The sequence below is a fragment of the Andrographis paniculata genome, unplaced genomic scaffold (assembly GCF_009805555.1).
Source record: "Andrographis paniculata isolate CXL003 unplaced genomic scaffold, ASM980555v1 Contig95END, whole genome shotgun sequence".
Lineage (NCBI taxonomy): Eukaryota > Viridiplantae > Streptophyta > Magnoliopsida > Lamiales > Acanthaceae > Andrographis > Andrographis paniculata.
Genome location: NW_026137634.1, coordinates 2,388,992 through 2,407,389, shown reverse-complemented (window position 1 = coordinate 2,407,389; position 18,398 = coordinate 2,388,992). Strand labels below are relative to the sequence as shown.

The window sequence follows — 18,398 nt, the reverse complement described above, 5'->3', positions numbered from 1 at the left end:
GCCGCTGCAGCTTTGATGGCGAATCTGGCGCCGAAGACTAAGGTAATATCTTAGATAATTGAATTGATTAGTAGCTCTTCTGTTCTTGTCCTCTACTGATCTCATGCTGTTTACTTCCATAGGTACTGAGAGACGGGAGATGGAGCGAGAAGGAGGCAGCGATCTTGGTTCCAGGCGATGTCATAAGCATCAAGTTGGGGGATATTGTACCAGCAGATGCTCGCTTACTCGAAGGAGACCCTTTAAAGATCGATCAATCTGCTCTTACAGGGGAGTCATTGCCGGTGACTAAGCATCCCGGGAGTGAAGTCTTTTCTGGTTCCACATGCAAGCAAGGCGAAATCGAGGCAGTTGTTATCGCCACCGGGATCAACACTTTCTTCGGCAAAGCAGCACATCTTGTTGACAGCACTGAAAACGTTGGCCACTTCCAAAAGGTATAAAATCTCCTCATATCTTGTAGTAAATTCAAGAATTCTTCTGTTTCTGAATTGCTTTTTGTTGGGAATGGTTGTTTAGGTGTTGACTGCCATTGGAAACTTCTGCATATGCTCCATTGCTCTTGGGATCATCATAGAGATCATAGTCATGTACCCAATTCAGCACAGGAGGTACCGCGATGGCATCAACAACTTGCTGGTTCTTCTCATTGGAGGCATCCCGATCGCCATGCCAACCGTGTTATCCGTCACGATGGCCATTGGATCCCACAAGCTCTCACAGCAAGGGGCTATCACTAAGAGGATGACAGCCATTGAAGAAATGGCTGGAATGGATGTCTTGTGCAGCGACAAAACCGGAACTCTTACTCTCAACAAGCTCACAGTCGACAAAAACTTAATCGAGGTTGATCAATCCATCTTACTTCACCACAACCATGAAAAGGGATCCTTAAGACAACCATTTAAACATGGATTCATTGCAGGTCTTCACCAAGGATCGCGACAAGGAATCGGTGATTCTTTTGGGAGCTAGAGCTTCTAGGGTCGAGAATCAGGACGCCATCGATGCTTGCATTGTTGGAATGCTGGCTGATCCCCGAGAGGTATTTCGATCTTCAAAATTCAAATATAGAAGCTCTCTCAATCTTTTTTCTCCTCACCATCGAGTTCTTTTTGTGCTTACAGGCAAGAGCAGGCATTACTGAGGTGCATTTTCTTCCATTCAATCCTGTCGATAAGCGCACGGCGATTACTTACATCGACAGCAACGGAGATTGGCACCGAGTTAGCAAAGGCGCACCCGAACAGGTACTTGGAAAACACTATAATCAATTCTCGACAAGGCTTACATCTATTCATTCATTCCTTCAAAACTGTAACACATTTTGTTTCAATTCATCGACATGTTACACAAGATTGTCGAGCTTTGTGGCCTGAAGGACGACGTGAAAAAGAAAGTCTACTCTATCATCGACAAGTTCGCCGAGCGTGGACTCCGCTCCCTCGCCGTTTCTGAGCAGGTCGATTTTCATTTCTAAACATACTTTTCGATACATAGGATGCCTGGATTCTTGCATAACCGATGTTGCTGCGTTTTGATTTCTCAGACTGTGCCCGAAAAGACCAAGGAAAGTCCCGGGGCCCCATGGACATTCGTAGGCCTTCTCCCGCTCTTCGATCCTCCAAGACACGACAGCGGAGAGACGATCAAACGCGCCTTGAACCTCGGCGTCAATGTCAAGATGATCACCGGCGATCAGCTCGCTATTGGCAAGGAGACAGGGCGAAGGCTCGGAATGGGGACAAACATGTACCCTTCATCGTCACTTCTCGGACAGCACAAGGACGAGGCGATCGCCAACCTCCCGGTTGAAGAGCTCATCGAGAAAGCTGACGGCTTCGCCGGAGTCTTTCCCGGTACACATTTAAGGTTATTACCTCTGATCATCAACAACAACATCATGTATTAACTCACCTGAGGTGAAAACTGCAGAGCACAAGTATGAGATTGTGAAGAAACTTCAAGAAAGGAACCACATCTGTGGAATGACCGGTGACGGTGTAAACGACGCCCCGGCGCTGAAGAAAGCCGACATCGGGATAGCCGTCGCTGACGCTACCGATGCTGCGCGGAGCGCGTCCGACATTGTCCTAACCGAGCCAGGGCTGAGCGTGATCGTGAGCGCTGTCTTGACAAGCCGAGCCATTTTCCAGAGGATGAAGAACTACACGATATACGCCGTCTCCATAACCATTCGAATCGTGCTCGGCTTCATGCTCCTCGCGCTCATCTGGAAATTCGACTTCTCGCCGTTCATGGTCCTCATCATCGCCATCCTCAACGATGGAACCATCATGACGATCTCTAAGGACAAGGTGAGGCCCTCCCCCGTCCCCGACTCGTGGAAGCTGAAGGAGATCTTCGCCACCGGAGTTGTCTTCGGCACGTACCTTGCAGTCATGACCGTCGTGTTCTTCTGGGCAGTTCGCGAGTCGACGTTCTTCACGGTGCGTAACGAAGCACTTTTAACACATCCAACTACCCTCATGTCGTCGATTAACGTTCGTTCTTTCAGGACAAATTCGGCGTTAGATCGATCAAGGACGACGACCGCCAGCTGAACTCCGCGATATATCTTCAAGTCAGCATTGTAAGCCAAGCCCTCATCTTCGTTACCCGATCGAGAAGCTGGTCGTACGTCGAACGCCCCGGGCAACTCCTCGTTGCCGCCTTCCTAATCGCACAATTGGTAAGCAGCAATACATGTATAAGATATTATTAACATATATATTAATGATCCCTTATAAATTAAGGCTCTGGGCTGTAGCACATGCTAATAGCCAGCTCTTTTTGTTTTTTCTTTTTAAAAGGTTGCGACGCTTATAGCAGTGTATGCGAACTGGAAGTTTGCGCACGTGGCGGGAATAGGGTGGGGATGGGCGGGAGTGATCTGGCTATACAGCATCATCTTCTACATCCCGCTCGACATATTCAAATTCATCGTCCGATTTGCTCTAAGCGGGAAGGCATGGAAGAACATGATCGAGAACAGGGTAAAGCAAAAAATACAAGCAATAGTCCTTTTATATCTGTATCTCCTCCATCTTCATGTTTTTTTTTGTGGAAATGCAGACTGCCTTCACGTCGAAGAAGGATTACGGGCGCGGCGAAAGGGAGGCACAGTGGGCGATGGCGCAGCGGACGCTCCACGGCCTCCAACCGCCGGACACGTCGGAGCTCTTCCAGGACAAGAACAGCTACAGAGAATTGACGGAGATTGCCGAACAAGCTAAGAAGCGCGCCGAGGTTGCAAGGCAAGAACATTAAATATATATTGTTAGATGAAGTAAATGACTTCTAGCACCTAAAACCTTAAGCTAATATATAGATGAAATAAATAATGTCTCACCAAAATGTTTAAGAATACTTGAGATGAAATAAATAATGTCTCACCAAAAAGTTTAGGAATACTTAAGATGGTTAAGTTATTAGGGATATGTATGATTTATTTATTTATTTGTTTGTTTATCAATAAGTGGAGTGTACCGATATATATATATATATATATATATAATGTGGACAGGCTAAGGGAGCTGCACACTCTGAAGGGGCATGTGGAGTCAGTGGTGAGGCTGAAGGGTTTGGACATTGAGACAATACAGCAGAATTACACAGTGTGAAAGAGAGAAGACAGATGGAGAGATTAGAGAATTAATTAATGTTGAAATAAAACAGCAGGGAATCAAATCAAGACTCAAAGAAGAGGTGGAGTTCCTTGCTATTTTGCCAATTTTTTTGGTTTTAGGATTTTGGATTTTTTTATATATATATATATACACGTATGTATGTATGTATGTATGTCTTGTTATTTAGTTTGATGCAGCAGCAGCATTTAGATCTGGAATTAGGAAATAGAGAGCATTGATTAGCGGCTGCTGCCGATGCTTTGAACTAAATTTTTGAATGGGCATTTGGGCCCATTCGTAATAGAAAGAATAAATGTAGAGTCGAGATCTCCACATCTCATCTCATCTCCATCTGCAATTGCAATTCTATTTCAATCCATTCTATGTTTTGCTTAATACTCATAAGTTCCAACTCTAATATTTTTTATCATTTTTGTTCTGTCTCTCTCTAAAATATTTATTTTTTATTTTAGTAAAAATAATTATACATTAATATCAAAATACTTTAACATAAAAATTCAAAATTTCTTATCTTTCAATGACTAATAAAATACTATTCTACTACAAAACTGGATCCATTTGGATAAGCATGAAGGGAGTATTAAATTTACTATTTGCTCAATTTACCTACATTTATTTTAAAGCTCCTGCAATCTTCCAAAAAAAGACTTAAGTCAATTATTTATATAATACTATTAAATACTTTCTTTTCTTTTTTTTTTTTTAATTTCAAAATCAACGATCTATTTTTTATTTAAAATATTATAACAAAATTTTATTTTTTTATAAAAAATTATCCACATTCAATATCCCATCCCATCACATAAGTCAATTTTATTATTTTCAAAATTATTTGAAACTTTTATCTAAACAAAATGCATCTCTTTCGGCCACCACCACATGATGTCGTCAGTTTTTACGTGATGCCCATTTATATAAAATTTTTGTTTAGATATACTATTCTTCTACAAATTACAGAGGATGAAATATTTTATTTTTAAAATAAATAATGCAAAAGTGTGCAAAACCAGTGGAAAAACTCTCCCCTTAGTATATAGAAATAATTATTTTTTTTAATTCAAGAGAGCTTATGATCATTTGAAGGCAAAATTACCCAAACAGAATTGGACACATCACAAGTTAATTGGATTTTTACAATCACATTAAAAATAGTGATTTAACATATTTTGAATAAAAAATATTCATTTGTTTAAATAATATTTTGAATACAAATAAAAGTACAAGTTCAAAACACAAAACAAACCCCACAAATTCCATGGATCATTAACATAAGCAATAAAAACTCTTCAAATAACTAAATAGGAAAACTTGAAACAGAAACTCATTATTCCAACAATACATGGTTTAAGAAGTAACAGAATAGCAATTCCTCTGTTTTCTTTCTTTCTTTCTCTTTTAATTAGTAAAGAAACAAAATAAAATGAATGCACCTGCCTAAGCTTTGATGTCCGGGTTGTCGCGAAGTCCAAGCTTCGAAAGAACAAGGCAGTAGGAATCCCAGTCGGTTCGCCGGAGATATTTCAGCAGCTTCTTCCTCCTTTGAACCATTCCTAGCAGACCCTTCCGCGAATGCTTGTCCTAGACGATCGCATTGTACACAAAACATGGATATACAAAAAAGTTTACACTTATATTTCATTTGGCGGCACAAGTACAAAAGCTCCCACGGTGTGAATGCAGTGAACTAACCTTTTTTGCTAAAACAGTCGACAGATGCTTAATCTTTGTTGTCAGTTGAGCCACTGTGGAAGAAAGTAGATATTGTGTTATGTGCTTTGCATAATCAGAACCGCGAAGTCTGTATACTTGTGGGTTTTTTTATCTTAATTTTACTATTTCTAACTTTTTTTTCTCCCTTTAAAAATATCAAATCAAACAGCTACAGTTTATTTATTAAATTACACCAAAATTTCACTTTGCATTCAAAATATCACATTAATGTATATTTATATCACATTAAATAACTATCTCGATTCAAAATTTTACTATTCAGAACCAAAAACTCAATCAAAATCTTACAAGTAAACACACATAATTGCAATCGGTGTATCCATATTTTCTAGGTAAACCATGGTTTGATCTATACTCAATTTTAAGGCTTCCGAACCTAATTTGAGAGCACATATGTGCCGAGTGTCACAGCAGTACACATTAATCAAAGCCAAGTATTCGGATTACCGAGGGAATTTAGTTAAATGGTATTTACATTGGATCTTCTTCAAAAGAATCACAATGCAAAGGTGGTATTGTTTGTAATCACAGTAATCACTAATTCCAGTTACAGAAAGACTTCACTCGAAGCAATTTTTCAACAATTCTTTGCCATTCCTCTTTTTTTAGAAAAAATAACATAAAAAAATATAATCCTTCCCCACCTATAATGATATACCTCTACTCGAAATACAGTTGCATGTATATGCATCATAAAAATAGATTTATACCTGATAGTTTCATCATTTATACCAAAATTATGAGCATGTGATTAATTATAACTTGATGTGTGATATCACCAATCAAAAAATAAACTCGGACATCGACAATCAAAACACACTGGAACTAGGATTCACATAATTTGCATTCTATAATTTATTTCTGCACAGAACATCTCCGGAAAACAATCGTAAACAATAACATACAAGCCCTAGGTTGTTCACGTATCAATTCAGGATAGACCATTTGGTTATATTCTCTGAGAGAGATGAGATTTTTCAATCTAGTTAAAAATATTATAGTCTATATCAATGTAGTAAACAGAAAGGATCTCATTTTAGTCAAACATTCTATAAAATGTATGCTACATGAGTGACAAGATTTCTTTACCTTGAACACGAGCAGAGCCACAATCTGACTCAGACATTTTAAACTCATCTCGTACTTTTTGAAGCTCCAACTTTAGTTTCTCAGCAGAGGACATATTGTCAGGATGGAAAAACTGTACAACGGATCATAGAATTATCACAACAGAAGTTAAAATGTGGTGGCGAAATGAGTTTAAAGGTATAATATAGACACATTAGCAATTGATTGCGAGTATGCTTATTGTTGTTGACCAATTCAGTCAGATTACAAGGTAGTATAATTATCAAGAATACCATATGACATTTAAGGTTGTGTTGGTTTTACCATAGGTTTTTACTATTCAAATTCTTTTTTTCCTCCAAAAATATCAAATCAAACAATTATTTTTCCATTTTTATATTATACTACAAATTTATTTTACATTCAAAACATCACATCAACCTCTATTTATATAACATCAAACAACTATTCAAATTCAACTTTTTACTATTAAAAAATCTAAACCAAAAAACTAAAACCCACAAACAAACACACCCTTTAAATAATTTTGTGATTAGGTAAATGATAAAAGGCAACATCTTTCTATTGCAATTTTTCAAAAGATAGACTAGAGTATGATGGATACTAATATTGACAGCATCGGCTAAATTTTTTTGACAACCAACAGTGAGATTCCCACTTTTACAAATACAGATTAATGGTTCAACTTGATGATAGTAGATTCTGATGAACGTTCACTTTGCCTAAGACCTCACTCGTTTAAAGGTCGAACAAACATGAGGTAATGCCACATATGAGAAAAAAAATGTGCCATGAACAAACCAAAAGGCAAGATCAGATCTAGAAGCAGCACTAACCTTCTCAACTAGTTCCTCCTTTGGAGGATAGAGCATAAAGCTTGGGGTTCCCAAGCCGGCTCCCAAAATACCAAGTCTCTGGACTGCGACAATTCCAACGTTCCAAATAAGTTGGTCAATGAGATCATATACATGAAAGTAAAATTTGGTGGTTATTTGTGTGAAATCAACGAAACATAAGAGTCATATCTAAAATGGGTCAGTAAGTAGCTGCATAGACAAACCACTGGCTTCAATAATATGCAATTATTTGAGGAAATCATCACTAATACAAAAGTACAGTTTACAGAATAACTCAAAGGCTCAAACCCTAATTAAAATTTGATTGTATGACAAAATGCACATAGTGGTCATGCTATAGAAAACTGAAGTTTAATTTTATAGAAAGCAACATAAGTAGATAAAATTGAGAGTCGAAGATCTAAAGAAATTTCTAAGTCCTAACAGAAGTACAAAACTAATATACCTCCCTAGCTGTTGCATGAAGATTTTTTTTTAATAAGCTACAGTAACTAATATCTATTAGCCTTTTAGAATACTGTAATTTCATCTTCCTATACATTTCCCCAAACAGTGATCCCAATGTAACTCTTTCTGCAATATTCTTCTCAAATATGTAACAAACTATCAGAAATTGAACAGAAGATCTGCAATAAATGCTGAATAGCACCATCTTGTCAGAGCAGCCGAGGACGTTCTTATTACACATCTTTAGGTTCAAAAGATCAAAAACGAGCAAAACATTATATATATATATATATGATTTCAAAATTAGAACAACAATCAAAATTAATTTCTTTAAGCTGCAACTAGAGACCTTCCTAAAGTTCAATAAGAAGAGCTATAATTCTAAACCATTTATCGGCCTAGTAGTCGTAGACATTCATCGAGCAAATTTGCAAATTATGTTGAGGAAACTTTGCAATTTTCAGGTCTATCTATATCAGCTGGTAAATTAAGCTTCAATTATACAGAACCATGACACAATCAACCACAGCAATCTCTGACACTAATGCACATATAATTAGACGTCAAACAGCTTAAGCTTTTCGAAAGCAAAGCAGATAATCAATGCGAAACCAAAACTTACTTGTTCCCTGCCTGGCTTTTTCATCTTTTGATTTGCTCATCTTCTTAAGACTGTCTCTAATGTCCTTCACTGCAACTCCAAGCCCTTCCTCGCTCTTCTTGTTTTCAATCTCCCTCAACTTAGCAAGACGATCGTTGAGCTCCTGCAACGAAAACCACTTCCCTTTTCTCTTCTCTGGCCTCAGTGACTTCAATTTCTCCCCCAAATCCTTGTAGCCATATGCAGGCCCCCATCCTACAGAACCCTCCTTACTAAAAAATGTTGAGGGGAAATTAGCTAAGGGTCCCAGGCCAGTATTCGCATTCGCATCTGGTTTCATCTTGAGATGCTCCTTGAAATTTGTAAACGACAACCGCTCTCCAGGTTTCCCGGTGGAATCAGTTTGGCTTCTTTCCGGTGGGGCGTTCGATTTCAAGCGACGTAGAGTCTCCCGTATTGAGTCCAACGACGGAGGGGAATCGACGCCTGCGGCAGAAGATGGATTCGTGTAGGAGGAGGGGGAAGGTCCGAGGCGAGGCTGGGAATTGACGTTTCTATTGTAGAGCTCTTGCAACGAAACTTGGCCATCGGAGGAAGATGGTGGCGACGGAGAAGGGGGCGCGGCGCGGAGGCGGAATTCGGAGAGATTGCGGCGGATTTCCTCGAGAGAAGCAGTTTTCGAGGGAGGCGTTTGGGAAGGCGTTCGGTCGGGAAATGAGAAAGGTCTCCTCTGCGACTGCTCCCGGTTCTGCGTCGGAGATTCCTTCCGGAGGCTGGCTTTCACCTCATTGAAGTAATCGGAAAATGACGATGGCCGAGCTCGGGTGGATTCCGACTCGCGGCCTGGGCCACTGTCGGGTTGAGGAGTGTCGGAGGAATTAGGCGACGAGGAGAAGTGGCGGAGGGTGTAGGAGCGATGCCGGCGAGTGTATAAGTGGAGGTCAATGCGGAGTTGGAGGAGGCGATTAGAGATCCCAGCCATGCCGGCGGTGCGGCTGCGGCGGCGGCGGCGTTGGGGGGTTTTTAAAAGGGTTTTGCAGAAATCCCAACTATGACTCGAAATCCGGTCGATAACCATTTTTATAAAAATAACACTTTTTTTAAAATAAATATCTAAAAAATATTTTATTTACTTCGTCTAAACTAAAATTAATTTAAAAGTACGAGCAATATCTCATTAATAACATAATTATCTATTATATTGATTTTTATTTATTATTATTATTTTTTTTTATCAATTTTGAACTCTAATATTCCATTAATATTTCTGATCATATTGAAATTTCTTATAAATATTATTTAAATGAAAATTTATTAATTTTAATTGGATCACCGTCCCAAACACTAAATAAGACCGTATTGATTACCTTAAATTTTTTAACACGGTCCTGTCTTTTCTGTGTTCATACTTATTCAAAACATAGTCATGTTCATATCTATACCACACAATTATGTTCACAATCTCTTTTCAATATTTATTAAAATTATTTGATATATATGTATATATTTATAATTCAATATAAATAATTTTTGCAATCAATTTATAATACATTGTAAAAAAAATATTATTATAAGTATATGTATATTTTTAAATTATAAATATGTTATGAATAATACATGCATGTTCTCTGTTGACATAAGACAATGGTATCTTTCTTGGAGTTTGAATTTTAAGTTGAGATTTGAATAATAAAATTTTTAAATTTGAATAATTGTATAATGCGATATAAATAGGTGTTGATGTAATATTTTGAAAGTAAAATTAATTTTTAGTATAATATAAATAATGAAAAATATGTGTTTGATTTGATATTTTTTAGGAGAAAAATAATATGAATAATGTATTTAAAATCCAATTCCCAAACAAACACAATGAATGGTTCCTTAATTTCCGTGAGGGATGTGTGGGGAATAAATTTGTGATTGTGAGATTATGAGTTCAAACTTCGATGCCTCTAAGTCCATCTGCCACAAATGGTTCGTCTAGTAACTTACTTATCGGACTTAGTTACCCGGTACACATTTTAAATTACGAATTCCTATATTATAAAAAAAATAAAAAATAAAAAATTGTTCCTTTAAAAAAAAAGAGAGAATATATATTTAGTTGAGTATATATACAATAATTTAAACAAAGTATTTTATAAATAAATATATATATATATATTAAAAGTTTATAGTATTTGTTTAATAATTAAATTTGCCCAGCATTACTAAAACTATTTCAAATGCAACCTTGTTACATTACGGGTGTGTTTGTTTGGGGTTTGGATTTTGAGTTGGGATTTGAATAGTAAAAATTTTGAATTTGAATAGTTGTATGATGCGATATAAATAGGTGTTGATGTGATGTTTTGAATGTAAAATTGATTTTTAGTATAATATAAAAAATAAAAAATAAATATTTGATTTGATGTTTTTGTAGCAAAAAAAATTGGATGAATAGTGTAAATCCAATCCAATCCCCAAACAAACACACCCTCCATATATTTCTATTGCCATGAGATTATCAATATTGAAGAATTTGAATTATATGCTGATTTGTTAATAAATCCAGTATATGCCGAATTAATTATAGTAATTTAATAATAGTAAATAAATAAAGATAATAATATTATTAAGGATTGTGATTGGTTTAAAAAATGTTAAATACCAACATAATTTATTATTATTTTATAATTTGTTTTATATAATTTGTCATTTTTTAAATATAATTATATATTTTAATTATATTTTAAAATTTATAATCTATAATATTTTAATTTTAATTAAACTATGTAGTAATATTAATCTTAATTTATAATTACTTTTATTATATCATAATAATTTTATTTTATTTTTTTAAATATGTAACTACTAATGTTGCAATGGATAGGAAATAAATTTTTGGTCAAACACAATGACCTACAATTACAAATTATGCAAAAAAGATGGACCACGTTAAAAAAATTATATGTAATGAATTAAATTAATGAATAATATATATTTTTAATTACTTCGTAGAAATTGTGAAAATACTTTATAGACAATAGTAACGAAAATTATTGCCTATTTTACCGAATACATTGTCAAAACAATAATAATAAATAAATAAATAAATAAATAAGAAACAAATCTCTAAAACAGTAGCTTAAAGCGGCGTCGTTTATGCCACCGTATCATCCAACACAGGCATCATCTCCACTCCTCGGCTGCCACCTTCCAAAAACCACGCGTGTATCTCACGCGCCCCAACTGTGACTACTAACAAAATCTTAAATGACATATAATAAAAGTACTCAATATTAATTGGCAAAAAATATTTAATTGAGTGGTTTTTTTTTTTTTTTTTACCGTGACACGTGGAATTTAGAATATCATCTTAAAAGTGAAATTTTAATTACTGATTTTCCAAAATTGATTACAATTCGAAAAACCATTAAATTACATTCCATCGCTGTATTAAAAATAAAATTAATAATAATAAATAAATTAGGCACCAAAATGTATGTATGTATGTATGTATGTATGTATATCTGTGTGTGTATATATATAGAGACCGCAGATTTTGGTCGCCACCAGCATTCCATATTTCCAATCTCTTCTCCCTTTTAGGAACCCTCACGATTTCCTCTCTCTAGAGCCGAATCGGAGGCCGGCGGCGATGTGCGGCGCCGACGACCAGTGGGTGAGAGCCGCCATGGCGGACGACGCGGTGGTGGTGGAGGTTTTGCTGCGGTTGCACGATGGAGCGCCGAAACGGTCTCTTATGCCGCTGAAGTGGAGCGTGCGGCAACGGCGGTCCAGACCGGTTTCGAAGAAGAAGGAGGCTCAGAGAGCCAGTCCGGCGACGCCGCTGTCGTGGAGCGGTGCTACTTCTCTGAGCGGAGGCTCTGGCGGATCTGGCGGCGGCGGAGGCGGTGGAGATGAAGAGTCTAGTCGGCCGTCGATACAGAGCGTTTCCGTCGCGACGAGATCTAAGGTTTGTGCTCGAAAAGAAGCTTATGGTGCGATACGCCAGATTATTGTTCGTATTCCTGTGCGTATGCGTGTGATTGCTATGTGTATTTCGATTTTCCGGCGGGCGGCGGTGGTGAGTCAGCGTCAGAGTTAGTATCGCCGTATTGTCCTGCGAACGTGCCTTTTCGGTTTTATCTTTCCTTCATCCGTGCCTCGTGTCAGTTGTCATTCGGTGTTTTCTCATGAAATGACCAAAACACCCCTGGGGAAATCGATATTCTCTGCCAGCGTGTGGGAGAAGTCACGTCAGATTCAGCCATTCCCATGCCTTCTAGGTTTTCATTCTTCCGTCGCCGGTTTCGTCAGTTTCACAAACTGACTGTTTCAGAATCCGATCGGCGGACGGTTCCGTGATTTAACCGATCTGATGCTGCCGTCGATGCTGATGCCCTTCGAGTTTTCAATTTTTCAATCTCTTGTTATGGCTCGGTATTTGTGAAAGGGCAATCAATGAGAATATGTTTCTGTCTGTTTCTCCATTGTAGAAGGGGAAGCAAGTGGTGACGCCCAAAGGACTCGATATTGAATTTCTAGCCACTTTTCAGCCACCTACACACTATGCGTGTTGCCCTGAATTTACCAAGTAACCCTCAATTGAATTGACTTTTTCTGTCATTTCAATTCCCTACCAATTAAGGCTAAACTGTTTTCCCCAATCGTCGCTTATTAGTTAAAAAATTCCTTGGAACAGTAGAGTAGATTTCTTTATCATTAAAGCTCCGAATTATTTTATAGTGAAGGTTATGTTTGCCAATTTAGTTGAGGCGGTGGTGCGGCCGGTTTCCACGGTGGCGTGTTTTTACGGCAAATGGGCCTGCTTTGAGGTTGGTGTTCGGTGGGTGTGTAATTAGTGCTTATGCACTTTGGGAAAAGCTCTCACTGTGTAGTAACGAAGCATGAAAGTTTCTGAAGTTTATATAATTAATTGAGGGTGTGTAATCTTGTGTGGCTGGAGTATGTGGGCCTAGGCACGCGAACTCGTCTTATCAAGTTATGTATCCAGACATGCTTGTCTTCTTCGCCCAACCCTCTGACACCATTTTTTTTTTACACCCACAAAGCCAGCATTGTTTGGCACTGAACAACTGTACCGTATATAATTTGTTTAGTTTGTATTCCTTTTCTTTGTGGGTCCAATAAAGGATCCTTGTTGAAACTTTTAGTGGGTGAAAGTGAAGGCTATGGAAACTACAAAGTTTAGTAGAAGTTGTAATGTAGTGCAAAGTATGATAAGCTGTATATGTTGTGTGTTTATCATTGCCTATTAATGTTAGTCGTTTGCGAAGTTCATGTTTTCAACTTCTAAATTATTTTATTTCATCGAGTTTTACCTCTGAGTAATTATTTTCTCCTGAATAATTATTGGGTCCTCAGTACTTTGGCCATCTGTATGATTTTACCTTGTGGAATCTGGCTAATGTTCTGTTTGTCTATGGGGACATTGACTTTTAGAATAATTTTGTTTCTCGGTGGCTGATAATTGTCTTCGCATTTTCCTTCTATGCTGCAAGGACCACTGTATATGGCTTTGAATTGTGCACATGCTTCTGCATCTGCCTATTTATGAAATGTAGTGCTCTGCCTGCCTCTTAAGTGAGAATGGGTATCAGTTATTTGCAAAGTTATTGGTATGACAGAAGTACGTTTATATCTGTTTTGTTTAACTTTTAATTAGTGTCATAGACTGCACTTCAAGGAAAATTAATTCATTTAATTTGTAGAATGGGATCCTTCCCAGTTGAGTGGTCCATCTGCTAGTTTGTATTTATCATGCTTTCAAGTGGGGCACCACATCTATCACTTCTTGTTCTCAACTATGCCCTTGTAATCAATTATGTTGGGATTCAGAATCTGGACCATATATAGTGGTAAAGAACTAATGATAAAACTACCACAACTTGGACCTTGCATTTGTTCCTACTATTGGCCATATGATTTTCTGTATGCAGTTGCTACATACTCCTTAAGGCCTGTACTGATTTTCTGTTTTCACTTTTTGGTTCAGGTTAATAGTGATGGTGAAAGAACTGCACCAAAGAGATCCAGAAAGAAAAAGGTCAGTGAATTATCTATATTAAGAATTATTAAGAAGTACATTGATTCATGCCCTGGCATTGAATAAATATTCCTCTGTTAGCTGAAGAAACTTGTGTGAAGTTTTATGAATATTGATTACTACTTTAGCACCATAAGCGATGGTGGTATTCTGCAATTATAATTATAATCTGCGGAGCAACTACTAGCTAGCTGCACTGGGCATTGTATTATTAATTAAATGCCACTCCTTTTCTATGGGGAAATATGCAAGTCTACCATTGGGTATATCGTGGGAATTAAGGGTTGTTTACTTGGGTTTTGTTTTGGATTTTGGTTTGAACAGTCGTATAGATATGAGTTTGCATAGTAAACAAACTGAAACCAAATTCCAAATAAACAAGTCGTAATCTTTGTGGAACAAAAATCTATTTGCTGAACTAGCTGTATAACTTATAGAACCTAACCTAGTTGTGTTTATTTGTATGGATCATTTTCGAAATGTTGCACTGCATACAGACATAAAAATTTAGTCCACTTATCAATGATTCTAAATTATTCTTCATTTTATGATCATTTGCAGACCTTAGTAGAGCTTAGAGATGAAGAGAGATCATTGCTGAAGGAAAAAAGAGAACTTAAAAGGGTACTCTTCTTTTCACTCCCACATGATCCATTCACTGATATCATTCATGCACAATGACATTGATATGTTTTTTCTCTTCAGGATATCGCTGCGCTACGCCTGAATTTACAAAAAGAAAGGACTGCAAATGAAAAATTGAAAAGAATGAAGGTACATCTGCACCCTTTCTTCCATTTTCTGCTGCTTACTCTCGATAACCTACGTTGATTTATGAACTTCTTTTTGTTTTCCTATAATTTTAGAAATGCAATTTTTGAAGGATTTAAGTTGCGGTAATAGTCGTTGTTATGCATACAGGCCTTACATTTACCTCTGTAAATGAATCTTTCTGTTGGTAATTCCGATTATGTTTTCTCGAGGGAGGCCTTGTGAGAAAATTTCTCGGACGAAAACTAACCCAATATGATTGATTTCTTGTGCGCCAGATCGAGTCACAACCCCTTCCAGACCGAGAGCCAGAGGAATCAAACTTGGATCAACTTCAACAAATCACAGACGCCTCCTCAGCTTCAGCTTCCAATCGTATTTTTCCTACAATCTCCAGCAACAATGGTGCAATGCCACAGTCCTCCACACCAGATGTTCAACCCGACCAAAGAGCAGGCGGCGCAGCTGATCATAAGTTTGTCCTTCCTGATCTAAATCTACCCTTGGATGAGAATCCATATCCTGAAGCTTTTTGTGGATTCAGTTAGACAGACAGGTATTCGTGAATTATCTCCCCTGCTCAGCCAAAACCAAACATATATAGATAGCATCATACATTCTCTCCTATACAAAAATAAGAACTAACCTTGCTTTAGAATTCAGTCTTCTGCCATCTCTCTCTCTCTCTCTCTCTATATATATATAAATATGAGATATAGAACCGATCACACAGCATTTTGGGCTAGCTCTTCGACATGCTCGTGGGGAGAAAATTACGACATAGAATCTAATGTCGATGCTCGGGTGGTCAGCTTTTATCAAAAGCACAGCACCCACCCCATCAACATTCTTTTTTTGTTTTTGTTTTTTCATTGAATGCTTGTCTTGTAAGTTCGATCAACATGTGAATGTGGTTTCTTCCAAGTAAAATGTTTTTTCCTATCTTACATTTTGCAGCTTTCAAATATCGAGTAGAGTAGTTGATGTGATATTTTGCATGCATATTGGAGATATTTTGTATGAAAAAAATAAATAAAAGTTTATAATAGATGGATAGTATTAATTTGTAAAAGTGGTAGGTAGATCTGGCTGTGTTAGTTTTGTTAAAATATATCAAGTGTATTTTTATTATCTATCTGTGCTTTTGTTATTTTAGGTTCTTTTGAATTTGGAACATTTTGACTAGAAAATGTAAGTGAGTGATATTTTTGTTAACGAGGCTTTGAAATTTAAGTCGGGACCGGTTGAATATAATATTGTATTTATTAATATTATTTTAGTTTTGTTTATTCAAGCCGTACACATCCTTAAATGATAGGGAATATTTGGAGTTTGTATGGTTGGAAGTTCAGAAGTTGGGGTTGAGGTTGTAAATGCTAAAGTTTTTGAATTAATTATTATTATTATTATTATTTTTATGTTATATTTTTTATACTATAATATTAATTATTAATTGTATAAAAAGATAAATATAAATATTTAATTTAATATTTTTAAATAATACTTCCTCCATTTTATATATCTTGTAATATTTTTAAAAATTAGAAAATAATTAATCATATTTTATTCTATTATAGTATCGTTTAAAGAAACCAAGTAAATATATATATCACAATCCCCTAATTTTAAATTATCCTATTTTAATCATATTAAAATTTTAAATTATTCTAATAAATAATACTTATTTAAATTTATGGGTATATAAGGCGGGTGGAGGACAATCTATTAATATAAAATTTGTACGAAACACCTTATTGTTCAAGAGTAATGTTTGGTTCTAAATAAAATTTTAAATTACACAAGATTTATATAAATGAAAAATTTAAATATTTTTTAATAAAATAAATAAATAAATAAATAATCAATAATTTATTTTACAGTTATAAAAATTAGATGTCAATTTATCTCTAAAAAAAATTATAAAAATAAATGGTTATTAATTTATTTTATTCGAAAAAATTATTTAAAATATTTTACAATTTTTATTTGTATAAAACTTGTATAAATATTATATAATTTACCCTATTAAAAATTGGGCAAAATGAACACAGTTTTATCTTTTTCACCAAATAAAATGTTTTTTTTTTATTTGATATTTTTTGAAAAGAAAAATTAATAGTAAAAATATATGGTAAAATTTACAAAATAATACAATTCATTTTTTAAAAATAAATTATAAAACAGACACAGTAAAATATAAAACAAGAGCATGCCATTGTGTATGTACTATGCTTTCTTCACTCAACCTTATTTTTCAATTGCGCATTCCAAAAGGTAATACTCCCTGGCTCCCAAAAGTATAGTCTTATTGTTGTGTTGATAAAAAATAATGGTAAATGACTTGTTTGCCCTTTGAGTATATTAGTGTAAAAAATGTGATATGGTTATTTATGAAAATGAAACTATTGTTTTGGGACGGATAAAAATAGTAAACAAATTATTCTATTGGGACGGAGGGAGTAATAAACAATACAAAATATATTTTGACACAATTTTTCGATAAATCAGTCTGTTGGTCTATTGTTGGGCTAAACTGTTTGAGGACAACTTTTAGGATATTAGCAGGAATCTACATAGCCGGTGGGGGGTTGATATGCTTGTCTTGTAGTATTTGGCCAAAAGGTTGAGATTATTTTACCATAGGATGATGATAGAATGAGTATTGAATTACTATAACTATAAGATTGTTGGTTGCTTGATTCATTTCTAAATGAGTTGGTATATGTATTAATTATAGTTAGCTGCCTTCAAATAATGGATGGTTTAGTTGTTGTTGCATATTTTCCTTCTTTCGATTGTATGGTATTGCCAAGTGATTTGCACTAAATTTACATATAATATAGAACCTATGATATATATATTTGATAGAACATGCATCATTAGGAGGAGCCATATTGAATGATATATATATATAATAAACAATCAGCTTGTCCAATAACATAGTAAAAATTTATTTATGGGACTAACTTGATTGATCCAAACAAATAAATTACTAATAATTAATCATTCAAACTTCCTCTTATATCAATAACTAGGTAACTATCAGATTTTTTAGGCTAAATAAACTTGAAATAATACTCCCTCCGTCCATTTTCTAATGTCCTATTTGATATTTACACTCATTTTTAAGCAAATAACAAATTTATCCTTAATCTTATGTATAGAAAATGAAAGATGAAATAAAGTATGAGTAAAAG

General features: G+C 35.6%; 3 protein-coding genes across 5 annotated transcripts; 2 read left to right on the top strand and 1 right to left on the bottom strand.

Annotated features, from left to right (window-relative positions):
- LOC127243381 (plasma membrane ATPase 4-like) lies at nt 1–3,645 on the top strand. Its single transcript, XM_051263368.1, has 12 exons — nt 1–42; nt 123–437; nt 520–846; nt 926–1,045; nt 1,128–1,250; nt 1,358–1,462; nt 1,550–1,859; nt 1,936–2,450; nt 2,519–2,692; nt 2,814–2,996; nt 3,076–3,257; nt 3,527–3,645. The coding sequence occupies exons 1-12, from the start codon at nt 16–18 to the stop codon at nt 3,621–3,623; spliced, it is 2,478 nt and encodes an 825-aa protein (XP_051119325.1). The 5' UTR covers nt 1–15; the 3' UTR covers nt 3,624–3,645.
- Nucleotides 3,646–4,919: 1,274 nt separating this feature from the next.
- LOC127243629 (uncharacterized) lies at nt 4,920–9,439 on the bottom strand. The gene is made up of 5 exons (XM_051263740.1): nt 8,397–9,439; nt 7,307–7,389; nt 6,471–6,582; nt 5,340–5,392; nt 4,920–5,228 (listed from the first exon to the last, which is right to left on the bottom strand). The coding sequence occupies exons 1-5, from the start codon at nt 9,355–9,357 to the stop codon at nt 5,085–5,087; spliced, it is 1,353 nt and encodes a 450-aa protein (XP_051119697.1). The 5' UTR covers nt 9,358–9,439; the 3' UTR covers nt 4,920–5,084.
- A 2,478-nt stretch (nt 9,440–11,917) lies between these two features.
- On the top strand, nt 11,918–16,265 carry LOC127243519 (uncharacterized). 3 transcript variants are annotated; one of them, XM_051263584.1, is made up of 7 exons: nt 12,220–12,336; nt 12,860–12,957; nt 13,110–13,198; nt 14,380–14,430; nt 14,992–15,054; nt 15,136–15,204; nt 15,480–16,265. In XM_051263584.1, exons 2-7 carry the CDS (start codon nt 12,933–12,935, stop codon nt 15,747–15,749), a joined length of 567 nt encoding a protein of 188 aa, XP_051119541.1. In that variant the 5' UTR covers nt 12,220–12,336; nt 12,860–12,932; the 3' UTR covers nt 15,750–16,265. The 3 variants fall into 3 exon arrangements, with proteins under 3 accessions (XP_051119540.1, XP_051119541.1, XP_051119542.1); XM_051263585.1 differs by having other exon boundaries at nt 13,134–13,198; nt 15,480–16,262; XM_051263583.1 differs by lacking the exons at nt 12,860–12,957; nt 13,110–13,198 and having other exon boundaries at nt 11,918–12,336; nt 15,480–16,227.
- Nucleotides 16,266–18,398: the final 2,133 nt, after the last annotated feature.

Bases quoted from the DNA above. Each gene is read 5' to 3' on its own strand.
- LOC127243381 (XM_051263368.1), top strand. From the start codon at position 16: ATGGCGAATCTGGCGCCGAAGACTAAG. The intron at 43-122 runs GTAATATCTTAG...TTACTTCCATAG, and splicing joins ATCTGGCGCCGAAGACTAAG to GTACTGAGAGACGGGAGATG. The intron at 1,463-1,549 runs GTCGATTTTCAT...TTGATTTCTCAG, and splicing joins CCCTCGCCGTTTCTGAGCAG to ACTGTGCCCGAAAAGACCAA.
- LOC127243629 (XM_051263740.1), bottom strand. From the start codon at position 9,357: ATGGCTGGGATCTCTAATCGCCTCCTCCAACTCCGCATTGACCTCCAC. The intron at 6,583-7,306 runs GTTAGTGCTGCT...TCCGTTGTACAG, and splicing joins AGGAGGAACTAGTTGAGAAG to TTTTTCCATCCTGACAATAT. The intron at 5,393-6,470 runs GTAAAGAAATCT...TTTCTTCCACAG, and splicing joins TGGCTCTGCTCGTGTTCAAG to TGGCTCAACTGACAACAAAG.
- LOC127243519 (XM_051263583.1), top strand. From the start codon at position 12,019: ATGTGCGGCGCCGACGACCAGTGGGTGAGAGCCGCCATGGCGGACGAC. The intron at 12,337-14,379 runs GTTTGTGCTCGA...TTTTTGGTTCAG, and splicing joins CCGTCGCGACGAGATCTAAG to GTTAATAGTGATGGTGAAAG. The intron at 14,431-14,991 runs GTCAGTGAATTA...GATCATTTGCAG, and splicing joins AGAGATCCAGAAAGAAAAAG to ACCTTAGTAGAGCTTAGAGA.